The 18,173-nt window shown below is 39.7% G+C and overlaps 1 protein-coding gene across 3 annotated transcripts; it reads right to left on the bottom strand.

The window, feature by feature from the left end:
* Positions 1–2,649: 2,649 nt before the first annotated feature.
* Positions 2,650–18,173, bottom strand: LOC142390805 (lactadherin-like). 3 transcript variants are annotated; one of them, XM_075476695.1, is made up of 10 exons: positions 17,995–18,173; positions 10,029–10,154; positions 9,812–9,943; positions 7,298–7,411; positions 6,966–7,147; positions 6,727–6,882; positions 6,500–6,644; positions 5,527–5,711; positions 5,276–5,431; positions 2,650–3,557 (listed from the first exon to the last, which is right to left on the bottom strand). In XM_075476695.1, exons 1-10 carry the CDS (start codon positions 18,068–18,070, stop codon positions 3,414–3,416), a joined length of 1,416 nt encoding a protein of 471 aa, XP_075332810.1. In that variant the 5' UTR covers positions 18,071–18,173; the 3' UTR covers positions 2,650–3,413. The 3 variants fall into 3 exon arrangements, with proteins under 3 accessions (XP_075332810.1, XP_075332721.1, XP_075332902.1); XM_075476606.1 differs by having other exon boundaries at positions 5,527–5,729; positions 17,995–18,172; XM_075476787.1 differs by lacking the exon at positions 17,995–18,173 and having other exon boundaries at positions 5,527–5,729; positions 10,029–10,209.

Here is an 18,173-nt window from a genome sequence, read left to right as displayed (position 1 = left end):
GCATATTATGACATGATAGTGCCAGCAGAGGGCAGCATGACACCATGTTAACACGTTCTGCTTATTGCTGAGAAAATGTTGTGTTGCCACGTTTGATACTGGTGCACTGGGGGTTCTCTCTGTATTACCACAATAGTATTACTTCAGTATACTGATTTGAACATATAGATGTTCATGATTTTGGGTTTAGTTGTAAGGGTTTATTCTGCATTGGTTTGCATGTGGGAAATGACCATTTCCGAAAACAATTTATTTTACTCTTTGTATCCTCTCAAAGTGTAAACATTGGCTTATTTCAGCAAAACTGACAGATGCAACATACAACAAAATATAACACTGACATCAAAAGACAATGGCACAACAGAATAAGATGATATTTTGTAAAACAGGCAGCTTAAACAAAAATTAAACTTCAGAAAATAAGCTTCACAAAACACAATATCTCACACAACAAAACAGTGACTTCATAAACACAACATTACATTACAACAGCAATCCAGACACAACAGCAAAGCTGGAAACACAAAACACGTTTGAATTGAAATACTATAGTTTAGATTATATGTTTGGGGTTTTTTTTGTGAAATTTTGAAGTTTTTTCGTTTTTCTGTCTTTGGAGTTTCTGAAATGTATGTTTCCTGTAATTGAATGTTATTATTTGTTGTTTGTGTTCTGTTTTGCACCTTTGGCCCAATGCATGCTAGGAGAGTAAAGTAATTGGGACGTAAGACGGCAATAAACGACAAAAAAAAAGAGGATGCAAAAGCTCTAAGACAAATTAGACTTAATACAGATTCCAGAAACAACAAACTGGTGTAGTTTTTCATCATCATAGAGTTTTTGACATACCGTCGCTTTTATTCACCTCTTCACTCACCCCTCTGCGGCTCAAATCCCCTCAAAAATGAAAATTTAAAAAGCTTAAATGTTGACAATCTTCAGAAAAAAATTCTGCAGAGAAAAAGTCCGTCTTCAGGAGGATGCACGACTTCTGATGCGCAAAGCATTTATCCAGATTTCAGCCTCCTCCCAGGCTTTGTTGGAGATAAAAACAGGTGCAGGTATGACAGCTATGTTAATAATAATGATGATGAAGCGTTCTCGAGCCCTTCACTGAAGAGCAGCAGGGTCAAGTTGACGCTCCCCTGCTAAAACTGGAACAGCAAAACATGTCTTTCTGCAACCTGTCAGTGTTCAAGTAGATCTAATAACTAGAGTCTTAAATGGAAAACTATGCCATAGAAAACTCTAAAGTATCCATTTGAATGATCAAAAATATTCAGTGTTTCTTCACACACTGTAAAGACTTAGTGCAAAGTCTTAACGTATTAACGTATCCTCAAACAGTTGGCACTGTTCTACAGCACAGATAACTGTTTTGGCCCTGTTTCCACAAATATGAGTTTAAGAATCCCCCACACATTTATTCCATAAGGACCAGCCTACTTGAATACAATTGTTGTGGAGAGAAATCTCTGGAGATCTCAGATAGCAGATGTTTGCTGTTAAGGGTCCTCACCTCCTTCCAGATAACAGCTGTATTTTCCTAAAAGCACTATATCTTTTATAAGCACCTCGTGCAGCGGACAAGATTTGCGTACAGTAGACTGTGAGGACAGATGTGTCAGAGATGCCTTCGTCCTGCACTGCATTCATTCCACAGAGATGAAAGCTGTTGCCAGGGGCCAAACATACCAGGGCTGCGAGTTTAGGGTGATGAGGGGGTCTAACAAGGTGTAATTACTCTCATAAACAGCAGGCCAAATTCTTGTTGTCCGGGGCTCTGTATTTCAAACTGTCAGACTGTGTTGGGTTTCGGTTTAGAGGTTCTTTGGGGGTTTATTTGGATTCATGTCTGGCTCTGTTGACATGTTTAATCAGATATGCTGTTATCATGTTTATGTTCTCAACTTCCTGGTGTCAGTGGTCACTTACTTTTATCTCCCATTTTTAATCCTAACCTTACTTCCTGTTTTATGTTGTTGCCTTTTGTGCTTCCTTTGTTCACTGCAGTTACGTTTTCCTTCCTGCCTTTGACAGCTGATTTTAGTAGCTAAATGCCTCACCTGCTCTGTATTAGTTTTTACTTTCCTCAGTAGGAAAGCTCCTTAAGTTTTTCATTGTTCTTTCTCAGTTCCTCATTGTTATGCGTTTTGTTTGAAGCTTTGGTTGTTTGGTTTCCCTTTGTTTTCCCTTTGCTCACATGGATTTTATTTTACTTATTAAATCTATTAAGTTTCTTCATCGGGTTGCCTGCAACTTGGGTCCCACTCCTCCCCTCCCTCAAGCACAGATACAATGACCCAGAGTCACCAACAATTTTAAGAAACACAAATTTCTGTGTATAAAAAAAAAGATAAACACGGGGCAAAGCATTTAATACAAAATAAAAGCTAAAAGTATCAACTCTAAAATGTTTTTTTTTTTACTTCATATTTGTAGTTTCTTCAGAGACTGGGAAATTAAAGGGATTAGATTTTCCAGAAGACTTTGGTCCTCAAGTGTTTTCACCTCACTGAAGAATCTTTTAATGCCACTAACCTGTGACTCCGAGACCAGCACCAGAATCTGACTGAGTTCAGTGTAACAGCTGCAGCACAATCAGGATCCATTTTTATCTCTTAATCAAACAGGCACAAACAGCAAAGACTTGGTTTATCATTTAATAATGATATCAGTTCATGGCCAACAATGGGTTAAAAAAAACTAAAAAAAAACATTTTTTCTACACATTTCAAATTTGTAGTAAAAATGATTCAAATAGCATTAAATCGTAAAGTAAGAAGAAGCAGAAAAACGTGCCAAAAAACAGAAAGAGGAAAATAAACAACTTGCAAAAGTTTGCCTGACTTCATCAATGTGCCTCTGTTGTCTACTCATGGACAAACTCTCTCTGCTAGAACACGTGGAAATGTCAGAATGTAGTCTGTAGTACACAGGCCCAGGGCCATTTACAATAGTATGTACCTGAGTAACAAAACACACATTGCATGGTAGGCATGATAGGCAATGATCCTGGGGTTGATGCCTATCATCCATATCCATCCTGTAGAGACTTCACTACAATACAAGAGTTTGAATACTAACATGTAGTAAATTGTAAGGACTAAAACCCAATTATATATCTATCTATATATATAGAGTTAAAGCTACTAAAGTATGGATAGTCAACAGAGAGCTCTGTGAGCAACAAAAGGGTGCAATGTCAAACATTTTCATCCATGTAAACATAAATAAGTCACTAGTCAGAAAGTGCTACAAGTGTTAAAGTCCAAGCTATTCAGCAAACATGATCTCCATAGAGTGCAAAACAGGTGATTCTTCTCCAAATCAATTTACCACAGTGGTCTGAGGAACTTGAGCGACCGACCGGATGGGGATGGAGGACGGGGTAAATGGTTTTTAATGAGTTTCTAGTCATCGCAGCCCAGCAGCTCCATGCGGAGAGTGATTCGTTCGTGCCATTCCCAGGGGATGACCTTGACATATCGAGCGTAGAAAGGAGGCTCAAACAGGTTCTTCTTATGGGTGTTGTTGTCAATGTTTCCTTGGAAAAGCTGAAAATAAAAGTTGAGTCAAAGTTTTACTTACATGGTGAATGTGCAATTTTCCCCAATCTTCTTTGAAGGGTCTCAGCCCTGCTGTCAGAGTTACCAGCTGAAGGAGTGAGGAAGGCGACCAACTACTTCAATTTGAACCAACATTTGTGTGATGTCCATTAAACTGAGCTGTGCTCACAACCCAGATCCACCAGCAACACCCAGACATTCAGAGTCGCCAGACAAAGCACTGAGTATGTCACCGGTCTTCAAGCTCTGTGCTCAGTAAAAACATCAAAGCTTGTTTTGCAGTTTTAATGGATCATGTGTTCATCTGCTGTGGCTAAAATTCTCATTAAAAGGGAGTTTACAATGAGGAGAAAAGCTCTTCCACTCCTTCAGCGAGGACCAGCTTACAGTAATCTTTAACTTTTTGTACTTTTTTGGACTACGTTTTTTACAAAAACAATTAGAAGTGGAGGTATTAAATCTTTCAGCATTCATATTCATCAAAGCAAAAATAACACTGACTTAGACACACAGTGCTGTGCTACAAGTCTTGAGCCACCCCTCGTTTCTTTATATGTCGCCAGGAAAATGACAAATAGCTGCGGATTTTATTCAAACACGTGCAAACAAAAATATAAACACTATATAAAAGGCAAAAAGAGTTTGTACAATTCTAATTATCTTGAAAGGCAGTATTTGGTGTGACCATGTTTATTCTTTACCACAGCCTGAACCCTCTCAGACGAGCTTTCTGTCATTTCTTTAAGGAGTCTTCAGGAATAGTTCTCCAGGCTTCTTGAAGGACATCCCAAAGCTCTTCTTTGGATGTCGGCTGCCTTTTGTTCCATTCTCTGTCAACATGATCCCACACTGCTTCAGTAACATTGAGGTCTGGGCTCTGGAGGGGATTCATCCCTCCATAAGACCTGTTGTCACTGATTTTCATTCCACTTCTTGTGTCATTTGGCACAGCTCAGCCCTTTCTCCCAGTTTCCCTTCAGTAAGAATGGATACTTGACCTCCTTCGGTGAACAGTAGATGGGTCAGCTAAAGGTCCAGATGCATCTCTCAAGTCCCATATCAGGTCTTTGTTTGATTTTTTTTCTATTTCTTAAAGACATCACTTTTAGATACTCTTCATCTGCTGTGGATACATTTTTTTTTAGTCCTGACACTTTTTCTGTCCTCAAAGTCTTTGTCCAGTTTCCACAGATTTTCTTAAGGACACCCTTCTCACCCTACAGGGATATGCCAAGTTATCAGCTAATAACTCTGAGAATCGCCCTGTTGGTTCAAAAATATTATTCTAAGTCTGTCAGACTGTTATCTTTCACAATTTTCATAGATGCAATTATATTTCTTTGCGACAGGCTAAAGATACAAATAAAAATGTTTTTTTTTGCTCAGTTGCCTGTTATGTTTAGGCACGACACTGGACATCCCTTGAGTTGGGTGTCTTTCTATGCCTCTATGATTCATAGGTCAATGTTTAGTGGCTGGACTGAAAATGAAGCAAAAAGCAGCTGATGTTTAATGAAAAGCTTTAAAAGACCTTCAGAAAATCTGGGGAACTATTGCTCAAGATCACTTAGATTACAAACAATTCTGGCTTCTTGGAGGCAAAATAATAGAAATTTGGGGTGGCTCAAGACTTTTGAATAATACTTTATGCACAGAGAACGCTGTATAGATGGAAGACATTTCAGGTATGACCACGTTTGTCTGACCTTATCGTTGCCGGTGCTCTCATCCTTCACTATACGCCATGATTCTCCATCATTGCTGTATGCAACTTTAAACTCTGACACAAACTGCAACACCCCAAAGTCCTTTGCACCCTGAGTGATGATTCCTGTGAGGCGTTTTGTCTTCTGAAGATCAACCTGGGGAGGGACCACAAAAAAACAGTGAGATTCTCCAGAACCTGCAGGCTTCAAGGAAATATTATCAGTAATGACATCACTAAAGTTTCCAGCACCTGGATCCACTCTGAGCAGTTGTTGTTGGCGGGAGACCAAGCGTTTGTCTTTCCTGCCTTATCCAGTCGGGCAAACTGAGGATGCCAAGTGAAAGTATCGATGCCCCACGTGCGGAAAGTGCTGGAGGCTGAAAGTTGGTCGTCGGAGATGAGACGAGACTTCATTCCCAGAGGTTCAGAGCAACCTGCCATGTTTGAATATACTGTGAATCCAAGGCAAAAGGCAAGATGGAGGGAGAGGAAGGAAAAGAGACAGAAAGAGAAAGAAGGGACAAGAAAAGGAAAAGACAATTGAAATCACCCGATAAAGAGAGGAATGAGCTTCACCCACCATTTGAAGAAAATGAAGAAAATCCACATAGCATGCGACTGATTAATTTAACACCCACCAACAGCCAAATGGAAGGAATAGAAAGAGGTGCACAGAGTAAATAAAAGTAAAGATAATAGAATAAAAGTAAAGATAATAAAGTTCACAAAGATACCCATCTGTTTACATAAACCCATCTGTTTACATAAACCCTGTTTCCCTGTAAAGGTTATAATTATTACAATCAAGAGAAGACAAAGGATGAAGGCGGACAGAAACCCAAAAGTTTTTGTTGTGCGTGTTGTGAGTGCTGTGACTGGCTGCTATTATTGTTGCATGGCCAATGCTACCCACAGACTACTGTTTATACAATACTCTTTCTATGTGGTCTAAAAACTAGACGTTTTGCAGTTTAAAATAAACTTTTAACTACCCTTTTGCCCGTCAGTGTGATATCAACGCAGTAAAACAATGGAGAGTGGATGAATTAAACAAAACCTCGGTATGCCGCTTCTCTTAAATCAGGAGATTTACAGAGGCCATGTCTTGACTTGGCTTGATTTGACATCATCTTAGACTTTTACCTGCCTTCAACATCTGTTGAAGTTTCAGAACTTTCTATGCGTGTTAAAACTGTAAGGGGTGTTTTTTCTTTGTGTTTACCATTGAGCTCACAGCCCACCAGCTCCAGGCGCAGCGTGCAGGCCCTGCGGCAAACCACAGGAATGATGCGGACGTACTGCGCCACGATAGGAGGCTCAAAAAGGTTGGTCTTTGTGCTGTCATTATCGATGTTCCCCACAAAAACCTTCAGCACACAAACAAGAGGTGAGTATACTGAAGAAAATATAAGCCATAAACACATTATTTATAACAGTGTAACGTCTAACCTTATCCCTGCGTACGGAATCTGCTTTGTAAGTGATGTAACTGATTCCATCCAAGCTGCTCGCCACTTTAAAGGCCTTGATGTACTCAGCCGCGCCCATGCGACTTGCTCCCTGAGTGATGATGCCCGTCAGACGCATCTTCTTCTGCATATTAATCTTTATAGAAAGATTCAGGCGTCAGCCAGTGGCATTGCTCTTATTTGTTGTTGTTATGACTTTAAAATGCTTGCTTCTCTCACCTCAATCCACGGGTTCCTGTCATGTGTGGCTGACGTCCAGGCGTTGACGATGCCTTGGTTGTTGAGCCGAGCCAAGTCTGGGCCCCAGCGCTGAAGACCGAGAACGCCATAGTGCACCGAGGACGCAGAAATCTGGGACTCCACAATCGCTCCTCCTTCCATCCCCAGCAGAGAAATACAACCTGGCAAACAATATTTCTGATTTCTTTACCTCTAAACTGTTTAAATATTTTACTTATCTCAAGGTAAACCAGTCATTTTACAATATTTTGTAATGGTTTGGAAAGAAATCACTCTGTTTATATCTGGGAAACGATAGATGGTGAACATACGTTGCTGGCATTGTTTTCCAACATACGGTGAGGGGCACTGGCAGGTGTAGTCTCCATCAAGATCTCGACATGTCCCACCATTCGTACAAGGCTGCTTGGCACAGTCATTCACATCTGACAAACACAACAATCAGTTCATTTTAAATGTCCTAAAACTAACTTGTGTCATAGATTAAAGAAATATTCTGTGTCAAGCAACAATCACAAAAAAGGATGACTGTTGGAGATCTTCCCAACAATGACTCAGAGAAAACAGGGGGCTGAGACAGGTGAACCACCACAATGGACTCACTGTGTCTCCAACATTGTGACAAGTAATTTCTCTTGAATCTAACACGACGACAGAAATGCCCCAGAGGGCAACACAGAGCAGGAGGAGCAGGTTTGGGATGAAAGGTGAGTCGATGAATGCGATTTTTAGACGTTTCATTAATATTCTGTCCATCTCAGACATCCACTCAGGGAAAAGAATTAGCACAAACAGGATTATTAGGAGAACATTTTCCAATATAAGTAATTATTTATTTTCAATTCTTTGACAAAAGATTTTAGGAACAATCTCTGCAAATCAGCCATGACTTATGTATTGTCACTGTCACATAAATTCAAAAATAAATAAATGCATAAACTACAGAGAAGAATACCCTCTCTGTCACAGTAAAAATGCAATGCACCCTAATTTCCACAAGGTGGAAGACTTCCACAGCACCAACAGATGATTTTTGAAGAGAAGTCGGGTGGATGTGCAGTTTCAGCTGATCAGCAGCAGATTTGAGTCTTTCCATTTCTCTAATTGACCTACATATTCTAAAAGAGGGCTGACAAAGCAGGCAACAAGAGTGATGATAATCAATCAAAACATAAAGCTCACCTTTGACAGTATTTTTTGGACGTGCTTGATATCAGTTGATGTTTATGATGTTCCCTTGATCCAAATGCATAAATTTAGAGCGTACTCACCACACCCAGATAAGGTCTGAGTACAGACTGTTTGTGTTGCTTCCAAACAGAACCACTCAAAACCCAAAGCTAGACACAGTCAAAACAATCTGTTAAATGACTCATGTATGCATAAGTCTGTGTATATACCCACTGTCTGCATCTGTTTGAGTGTGTAAATGTACTGGCTCTACATTTCCTGTATGTGTATTTATACATTTAGCTGCCAGACCAAAGAACAGAATATCATTTTCAACCAGTCACCTCAGAAAAACTACTGCACAAAATTTATTCGACCCTACCTTGAAAAAAAGAGCAAACCTAAGCTGAGCACAAGCTATCAACTGTGCCTGTGTGCCAAGTTTTTTCTGCGTTCTTAACTAACTTCTGAACTGAAGCAGATGACAAACTGACGTAATGCCACTTGGGTCTGTTTGGGTCCTGTTCCCGTTAATGCTAAGAGGATTGGTCACAACTCAAAAACAAATGCCACAACACTGGCTCAGCACGGCTAATACCATTGAGAAACAAGCGATTCTACTTAGAGGTAGACTGGGAAATTACTTTTATCCGACCTGCAAGAAACTGCCAGTACTGAATATTTCATCGTCTGAAGAGAGATTTTCTTTTTTTCAAACTGAAACTTTAAATCCTGTTAATTTTTCAATTGTCTCTAGAATAGCAATGGAAATTTTCCTTCTTACACAACAACCTCTCCTTATTCACCTCAGATTGCTCATATAATTATTCTCAACTGTGAACGTATGTGAACAGTTAATACTGGACAGGTTCCAACTCATTCACTTTGATTGTAGTCCAACCAGTAAAAATTTAGCTGATTCAAAATTAGAAGATTTTTGTGAGTAGACTTCACCAACATTCCAGTTGGTGGTCAGACTCTGGGCTTTGGGAAGATTAGGTCACAAAAAAATGCTTCCTCAAATTGAAGGATTAGTTAAAGTTCTGAGAGTTAAAGCTACAGTTTCAAATAAAAGAGATCAACATTTTCCTTCAGTGAGTTCTCCTTTCGGAATCTGCCTCTTTTAAAGTGAATTTTTCCTGTAATAAACCCCAAAGCTGTCCAATAATTAAAGAAGCTTCAGTATCTTCTGAAGAGGACACAGTGGAATGAATTATAATCAAAACTTAATCTGATTGGCTCAAACTTCAGCACAAAAGAAATGCAGTGTTGACCGTGTGTGGAGCGAATGTGCATGCTAAGAGACTTGGAGGGGTCTTTTACTAATTAGCCAAACAGAATAACCACAGCACCCACTGAAAGAGTCCCTTTCATGAAACTGCTGAGCAGACACATCACTTTCACTGCTGACATGTTGGCAGGGTGGAAAAACTTCTCAAGTGCTCACACTTGTAGAGAAATCTGCCTAAAGTGGAATTTTCTCTTTGGACACTTTGGGTTCTGGCCTGCTGCTGCTGGAAAAAAAAGTCCATCATTTTAAAAATATAAATGATCTGCTGGGATTGCAATGGTTTTGTAAACACGTGACTTTAAAGGTGCGCGAGGCAAAAAGCTGGCAGCTCAGAGACCTGAGATCCAGGCAGAAGTAAACTTACTGATCTGGCAGTGCACTCCCTCAAAGCCGGGCTGACATCTGCAGACGTATTCATTGAAAACATCTCCTCTTCTGGTCGGAGCGATGACTTCACACGTCCCATCGCTCTTACAGGGGTTAGGACTGCAGGGTCCTGAAGGAGGGAAGAAAAGGCATTCGTTAGCCCAAATATACCAACAACCACGACTTTCCTCCGGAATACTGTGTTTCCAACCTACCTGTCTCTGTCAGGTTACAGGTGTCTCCACCAAAGCCATCCGCACAGATGCAGATGAAGGGATCATCTCCTACGCCCGTCACGCATGTTGCTCCATTATGGCAAACATTAACCTCACAGTAGTCACCTGGGAGAATAACACACAGCGAAACAGGGAGTGTAAGGCTTATCAAAACTACCATAACAACACATTTGAAAAACAGAGGGTGTGTCAGAAAAAATCTTTTACTCTCGTGTATCTTCTCATATCCTGGTACATGAAATTGCATTCCATTGCGGCATCTGTATTCTTGTTTTGCAGGAGCTATCTCCTCAAGTGAGATGGAACAAAAACCAGACAAAACTAAATGATCTTGTTTAAGAAACACTGTAAATATTCTTGTTTTTCTCCTCTCTCTGGGCTTCTTCCCTTTGGGCCTTGCTAAAGGTTTTCGCTCAAATAAACATAGACATTTGTTTCACTGCCTCACTTATCTTCATTTGGTACATTATCAATAACTTATTACTATTATTTTACATCATGTACAAGTATTACAGGGTTCCCGCGGGGTCTTAAAAAGTCTTAAAAGCATTGAATTTATGAATTTGGAAATAGTACCTTAAAAAGACTTGAAAAAGTCTTCAATTTTGATATCTGGGTCTTAAAATTTGTGCAGTAACTTCTCCGTATCGCATTCTCCTCAAACGTTTCATTTGTCAACTAGGCGACAATTATTTTAAAAAGCCTAAATAACGTAGCCTAAATGAAGAGTGGCGGAACCAATCATTGAGAACGCAACGCTGCCGCTACCGCTGCGCCCCGGGTCCGAGCACGTCACATTGCTACAGCACTGACACAGACCACAGCAACAAGCCAAGCAGAAGCGTGAAAAATCAAGGCAAATCTCAGCAGAAAACAAGGAAGTTTAACTTATGCCGTTATGTTGTTTTTTAACATTTGTTTGCGTTTCCTTGCTTCCCATCTCTTGCTGGGATTATGGGGAAATGTCGTAGAGTCTCACACCAAGTACTTCAGGCACATGAAAAATATCAAAGCGAAGGATCAAACTCCTTCCATCGCCGGGGTGTTTCAACCGGCCAACGCTAGCCAGTTAGCTATTAAAGCTGCAGTCTGCAGGATTTGTTGTTGTCATACGTAAAGTCCAAATTTTTGGCATTTTAAGAGTTTACATGATCTATGAGAACGCTTGTAGTTGAAAACGGTGACCTCCGTAGTCGCAAAATGCAAGAAATGCTTATTTTTTAACCGAAAAATAAAAAGTTATTCAACTTCCTGTCCCGCCCCATCAAAACACATGAGAACTTGTGCACGTCTACGTGCACGCCATATTCGAGTACACGACTCCTCATTCATCAACTCACCTGTCATTTGCAATCATGGAAGACACAGTAAGTAGACTAGCCCGTAATGAAGTTCAATAGTCTAGATAAATAAGCGTGGGGACGAGCCTACCTTGTATCGCGCGTGCACAATCGGTGATTGACAGGCAGCAGAGCCCAGCTCGTAAACCTGATTGGTTACTTTTTACCGGTCCGATCTGCAATTTTGTAAACAAACCTGCTGGCTTTGGAGGGACCTAGCGGAACATATAGGGGACCTAGAGAACTAATTTTTTTTGTATTGGGGTATTTAATGTACTACTTTAAGAATCCCCAGACAGTTCCAGGCATTATGCTTGAAAAAGAGTTGCAGACTGCAGCTTTAATGTATCTGAGCTAGCAGATAACGTTAACCAGCCAACTGCTAGTACAGCCCCTCCAGTTACGACTGTCACCGCAACTCGAGTAGATCTGCAAACAGCTTTTGGGTCCACACCAAACATGAAAGCAGAGGTGTTGTGGACTCCTAACACAATCACCAAACACCATTCATATAATGAAAACGAGGGTATTTCAGAGTTGTTTAAATGCATGTTCCCCGATTCCGACATCGCTGCCACAATTACTTGTGGTCCCGACAAAACGGCGGACATAGCCAAGTTTGGTTTAGTTGTGTATATTAAAGAGGAACTGGTGTCCAAGGTAAACAAATCACCGTTCGTTCTTATGTTCGATGAGATATTCTATGTTCTCATTTTTTTAGTTGATTTTCATTGTTTATAGTTCTCACTACTCCCCATATTCCCAGCATGGAATAAGTAGCTAGCTAACATAACCAATGTTAAAAAACAACTTAACTGTGTCAGTTAAACTTTTTTGTGGTCTGCTGAACTTTTCTTTGATTTTTCACACCTCTGTTTGGCTTGTTGTCTGTGTCTGTGCTGTGGTGTTGTAGCGTTTACTACTACTATGCTGCAATGTTTCATCAATGCTTTACACAGTCCACACTTTCATTTGTTTGAGAAATAAATGAACAAATTTAAAAAAAAAAAAGTTTTTCTTTGCCGGTAGGTCTGTGAAATAGGCCGTGAAATAGGTATTATTTTTTTTTTTATAAATGGTCTTAAAAAGGTCTTAAAAAGACTTAAATTTGACTTGAAGAAACCTGTAGGAACCCTGTATTAAATCCTCTCACTCAGGTCCATATTCATGGTTGACAGGGTGCTATTTAATGTAATTTCACTGTTACAGCACAGCTAAAATACAATAAATCGAAAAAAATGATAAATGCTTTAGAAAGTAAGTACTTATTTTCTGCATGGTTACTTATTGGATGCTGTCTTGCACTTGGGAAATGAATTGATAGGTGGAAGGGAATTTCAAAATAACGCAGTTTTGAATCTTTTGTGGATAGGTCTCCGGTATTTTTAGACCAAAAGGCTTAAGTTCAACTGAAAACATCAAATCACAAGTGTTAAAGTCAGAGGTTATCTTAATGTTGTCAAGTATAAAGTCACCACATAAGTGGGGTCAAAATAAACATATTCAAGCGACAGAGCACACTCTGAATTATTTTTGGCTTGCTTGAGTGAGGAGATCTTTGATGTGGTGTCATCGTTACAAATTCTGTATGTTAAATAGAAGAAAATGATAAAGAATCAGAAGAATTTGGGTTGTGTAAAATAACAATGTACTTTTACTCACTGTCATTATGTACAAACTTTTCAACTTTTTTGATAATTTTACTCCATTATATTTCAAAGGGAAGTGTTTGGTAACCAGTTACTTTACAAGATTAAGATTCTAATCAAACAAATGCATTTGTATGTATTTGTAATGTATTGTGTAATTGTCATGTGTCTATGCATGAAATCTGCACGGTATCTTTGAACTTATCTTGACTGTTGCTTGTTTTTAAATGAATTTAAATTATTTTTTTTTGTTTCTCTTTATATTCTTTCATGTACTTTTAATGCTTCTTCCACTCCCTGCTGCAATGATTTTATTTTATGTAAAGCACTTTGAATCGTTTGTACATGAAATGTGCTATACAAATAAATTTGATTTGATTTGATTTTGATAAAAGTTTTTCTTAGATTAAAGTACAGCTTAAAAGCTTGGCTGATTGAGCTAAAATGAATTAAAAATTATTTCTGAAAAGCTTTCAAGTCACTCTCAATTAAACACACCAACGTTTTAAGACTCCAGCTTTTTAAATATGCAACTGTATTCTTAAAGCAATTTTAATACTTTAGATGTTTGTGCTGTTGAGTGGACAACGCTCATATTTTGATGATGCTGCTTTGAGACCAAACACCAATAAAGTAACAGAAAAAACGATCCGAAGATTTATTTATAATAAAACAAATCATTATCTGCAGCCTGATTTTAAATAGTTGGACTCTGAATGACAATAGTAAAATGCAGTTTAATAATGAAGGCAGCATTTTCCTGCCGTGAGTATTTATAGTAATTACCGTTTCCTTATTATTCTTCCATACTTTCACATAAGTAACACTATCACTGCACTGCAGTCCTTTACTTCAAAGTAAGTATTCCCGAAGTTTTACATTGATACTTTGACCTAACTTCCTCTTACTTCTTCTTCCACTGTTCAAGTGAAACAAAGTATAAAAACAACAGTTCCATTCCTGGAAAAATATAACTATATTTGAACTCTTTGTCTTGCAGAACCTAGAAGATATTGATTTAAAGAGTCACCAAAACGGAGGCAGGATAGCCTGAGATATCAAAACCTTTTGTCTCTTTACGGAAGGCCATCACTCCAAACATTAGCCTGGCGACGCCATCCTACGTACTTCCGCCCAAAGATTTTGGCTCCGCACATAGTCTGGCCAAATCCCCCTACCTCGGTTCGCTCAGTGTTTTGCCAATCAGCAAACAGTTGCGAGTGGTGACGCAGAACTCACGCGCGGAGTCCATTGTAGTCCATATAATTGTAGTTCAACCGCAGCGGAAATAAACATGGCGACGGAAGAACGCTAGAAGCTATCCATGAAGTTGTCTCAACTCTGGAGAGCATTACACAATTAAAACGAGAGCAAGAGGAATGCCTCGTCAATTTTGTTAGTGGCAAGGATGTCGTAGCTCTCCTTCCAACTGGCTTTGGGAAAAGTTTGATTTATCAAATGGTACCGGTATAATGAAAGCGGATGTGGGAAGCGTGATTCGCGAGCTAGAGCCTCGCGAGAGTAAGCATGAACCTCGGCGCATAACCAACGTCATTTCTAAACATTATGATTGGTTAAGGGAACTCCGTTACTCCAATGAATTTAAGTTGCTGGGTAAGGTCCCGCCCTCCATGGAAACGGATTCCTCTTGGGTTTTCCCAGACTGTTTGACAGAGTCAACAGTCGGCTTTCGCCCAGGCTATCCAAACATAGCATGGATCTATGCTTCTATTTTTTCCCGGTTGAGAGGCTGGGATACATGCATGGCTTTGTTGAATCTTCAGAGTTATGACAACCACTAGATGCACTGTGTTTGCTCTTTGTCGATGGAGTTTCAGGCCTGAGTATTTGGAACAACAAAGTGGAGCTGCAGCTGTGACACCACATCTGCTGACTCACAGATCCTGGCTGGACAAAGTAAAACAAAGGCAAAAACCTCCAGCAGGATACGCAGAGCATAGATTTACGAGTCCCACTTGACCTGTCAAAATGGCAACACCTTTTACTCATGTTGCTCCTTTTTTTCCCTGCAGTTGACTCACCAGACGCCACGTCAGAGTCAAATTTCAAGCTTTGAGCCGCCCAAGCAGGACCCACTGAAGTTTATATTCATTTTGTTTGCCAGTGAGGTCAAAACATGAAATGAATTTATTCATTTGGCACTTACCACATACTAGTTAGGTCAATGCAACCTCAAATGAACAACAATATATGACATAATACCGTGTCATTATTTATTTAGCAAAAACAAGGTCAAAATGCAGAAGCAGTGTGTGAAAACCCAATTCCTTCCTTACTGCTTCCATATGAATTAAGAATGGTAAGTAGCAGCCAGGTACTGCTAATCAAATACACTTGATTAATTAATCATTAACAAGTGTGAGCACCTTTATAAAAGCAGAAGTTTTGGCAGTTTGCTGGTCTTAAGCTTTTGGGTATGTGTTAGTGCAATGCCCAGGAGAAAAGACGTCTGCAATAATCTATGAGAAGCAGTTGTTGTTGCCCATTAATCTTTGAAGGGTTGTGTCATATCCAAACTATTTGGAGTCCATCGTTCTACAGTAAGAAAGATTGTCCACAAATGGAAAACATTTAAGAAATTTGCCAATCTTCCCAGGAGTGGACGTCCCAACAAGATCACCCCAAGGCTCAGAGAAACTGCAAAAAAAACCAAAAGCCTGATCTCAGACTCTACAGGCCTCAGTTAGCATGTTAAATGTTAAAGTTCATGACAGTATAATTAGAAAAAGACTGAACAAGTATGGCTTGTTTGGAAGGGTTGCAGGAGAAAGCCTCTTCTCTCCAAAAAGAACATGGCAGCACAGCTTAGGTTTGCAAAGTTGCATCTTAAAAAGCAACATGACTTCTGGAATAATATTCTGTGGATAGGTGAGAGCAAAGTGGAGATGTTTGATTATAATGCAAAGCCAGCATGTTTGAAGAATACCAAACACAGCATATCAGCACAAACACCTCATACCAAGCAGCCAGAGGACCTGGACGCTTTGTAGTCATTAAGTTGACCATGAACTTCTGTGTATGCCAAAGTATTCTAGAGTCAAATCTGTCCGACAGCTAAAGCTTGGCTGAAACTGGGTCATCAACAGGACGATAATCCAAAACACAGCAGCAAATCTACAGCAGAATGTCTGAAAAAGGAAAGAATCAAGGTGTTGTAATGGTCCAGTCAAAGTCCAGACCTCAACCTGACTGAAATGCTGTGGTGGGTACTTAAGAGAGTTGTGCATAAACCAATGTTTACAAATCTCTATGAACTGAACCCATACTGAGGGAACCAAAACTTTTCCACAACATGAGTCTGATAAACCTCATACAGAAAAGCAAGTTATTGCTGCTAAAGGTTCTACAAGCTGATGAATCACGGGATGTAATTCGTTTTTTTTCCTACACCGCTTCCTCATTTTGACTTAGTTTTTGCTAAATAATGACATTGTGTAATATGTCATGTGCTGTTGTTCATTAGAGCTTGTATTTACTTCATTCTAAGACCTGGCAAGGACCAGGTTATTTTTCATTTTGTCCTGTTACATAAAGATTTAGAATAGAGAGATCTTTCGAAAATGTGTACAGCAAACAACTTTTAAAATAAGCAGGAAAACTGGAATGTGCAACTGGTTTCTTGTTGTGCCAACAGTTAAAATCCTATTTGAGAACAAATTCACCGGAAGAAAATAGAAAGGCGTAAACATTTCCAGCCCGCTAATACAAAGCCACTGCAGACAGTTGAACATCTTTATTTTCAGGATTAAGAGCTTGCAGGATTAGCCATGTTGCTCTTTCAGGACTGAGCAGTTACACAAGAGTGCAGGAGCTCAGAGTAGCTCCGGGCATGCCGCACACCTGACCCAACAGGTGGATGATAATCAGGCGCCGAATGTATACAAACATCTCAGCAGCAAAGAGAATGAAAAACAAAGCACCTGATGGCAACAGGTGTTTGACTGACACATTTCAAGTCCTGCTGGTTAAACGGCACATTTGAGTGGACAGCTGGTTCACGCAGGCTCCAGACACGAGCCCATGTTGTTGCTTCTTGCTCAATCTGCATCGCCTCTTTGTGTGACCAGAAAGGTGTCCACAGGTGTCCACTTCAATACAATATAAGCCGAGCAGACTATTTCAGTAGGATACAGGCTTTGAGGTGCATCACTGTTTCCACATCTGTCTGTAAATGTAATTACATTCAAGAAACGATTGTGAATGGTGCACGAGGGACACAAATAGAAAAAACTGCCTCTTACAATAACCACTGTGCAAAATAGGACGAAGCAATAACAGTCTCACATGTAATAACAGAGTCATGTCACATTTAATCACGCACTCCACCGGGAAAATAATAAGCTGGTATGGCTATGTAATCAGTACCGATTACATCGCAACTGCCCTGTGGGAAACACTGCATCCAGAATGTTTCAGTCCCCTGACATACCAAATGAAAATATTTTCAGAACAGCTATGTCAAGATGACAATTACAAATGATGCGTTTCAGAGCAGAGTAGAAAGAATATTTCAGAGGAATTACTGCATTTTAATCGGTTACCAACCTGTTGCACATCTCCTATTTAGTCATTCATCTATCATCTATCTATCTATCTATCATTAACACCCTCCCTCGGCACTTTTTACCTCACAATGACACTTTGATTTACAGTCTAAAAAACGAGAAGCCAAAGAAGCCAAACAGGTTCACGACCTAGTTACGTTTCTCCAGGAGGAAATCAAATCAGGAAAAAGGAAAAAAATGTCATGGAAAATACGACTGGGTGGAAGTTTCCAAGTCACAACACGGACAAAAAGGATGAATGGACTCTTTAAAAAAAAAAATGTTTATCCTACATAAAGCCTACCTAAAAGCAACAAACAAGAGCCTGTGAGGAGTTTTGCATACGATTAATGAGTTTCGAAACGCTTCGTTAGTCTGAAAGGACACTTACCTCTGACCGAATACAGGCAAAGAAGAAGACTAAACGCTCCTAAATACGCTGTTATTACAAGCCCAGTCCGTTTCATATTTGTTTACCCTAAGTTGCGTTTGTTCGGAGCGACCGCTAAACTCAAGTAGTGTTTCCTTAAAGTGCTGTGGGAAATAACAGAATGGGAGCTGGGATTTATT

Source organism: Odontesthes bonariensis, chromosome 1, assembly GCF_027942865.1.
Source record: "Odontesthes bonariensis isolate fOdoBon6 chromosome 1, fOdoBon6.hap1, whole genome shotgun sequence".
Classification (NCBI taxonomy): domain Eukaryota; kingdom Metazoa; phylum Chordata; class Actinopteri; order Atheriniformes; family Atherinopsidae; genus Odontesthes; species Odontesthes bonariensis.
Note: the sequence above shows the minus strand (reverse complement) of the source record. Positions and strands in the feature narration are given on the sequence as shown.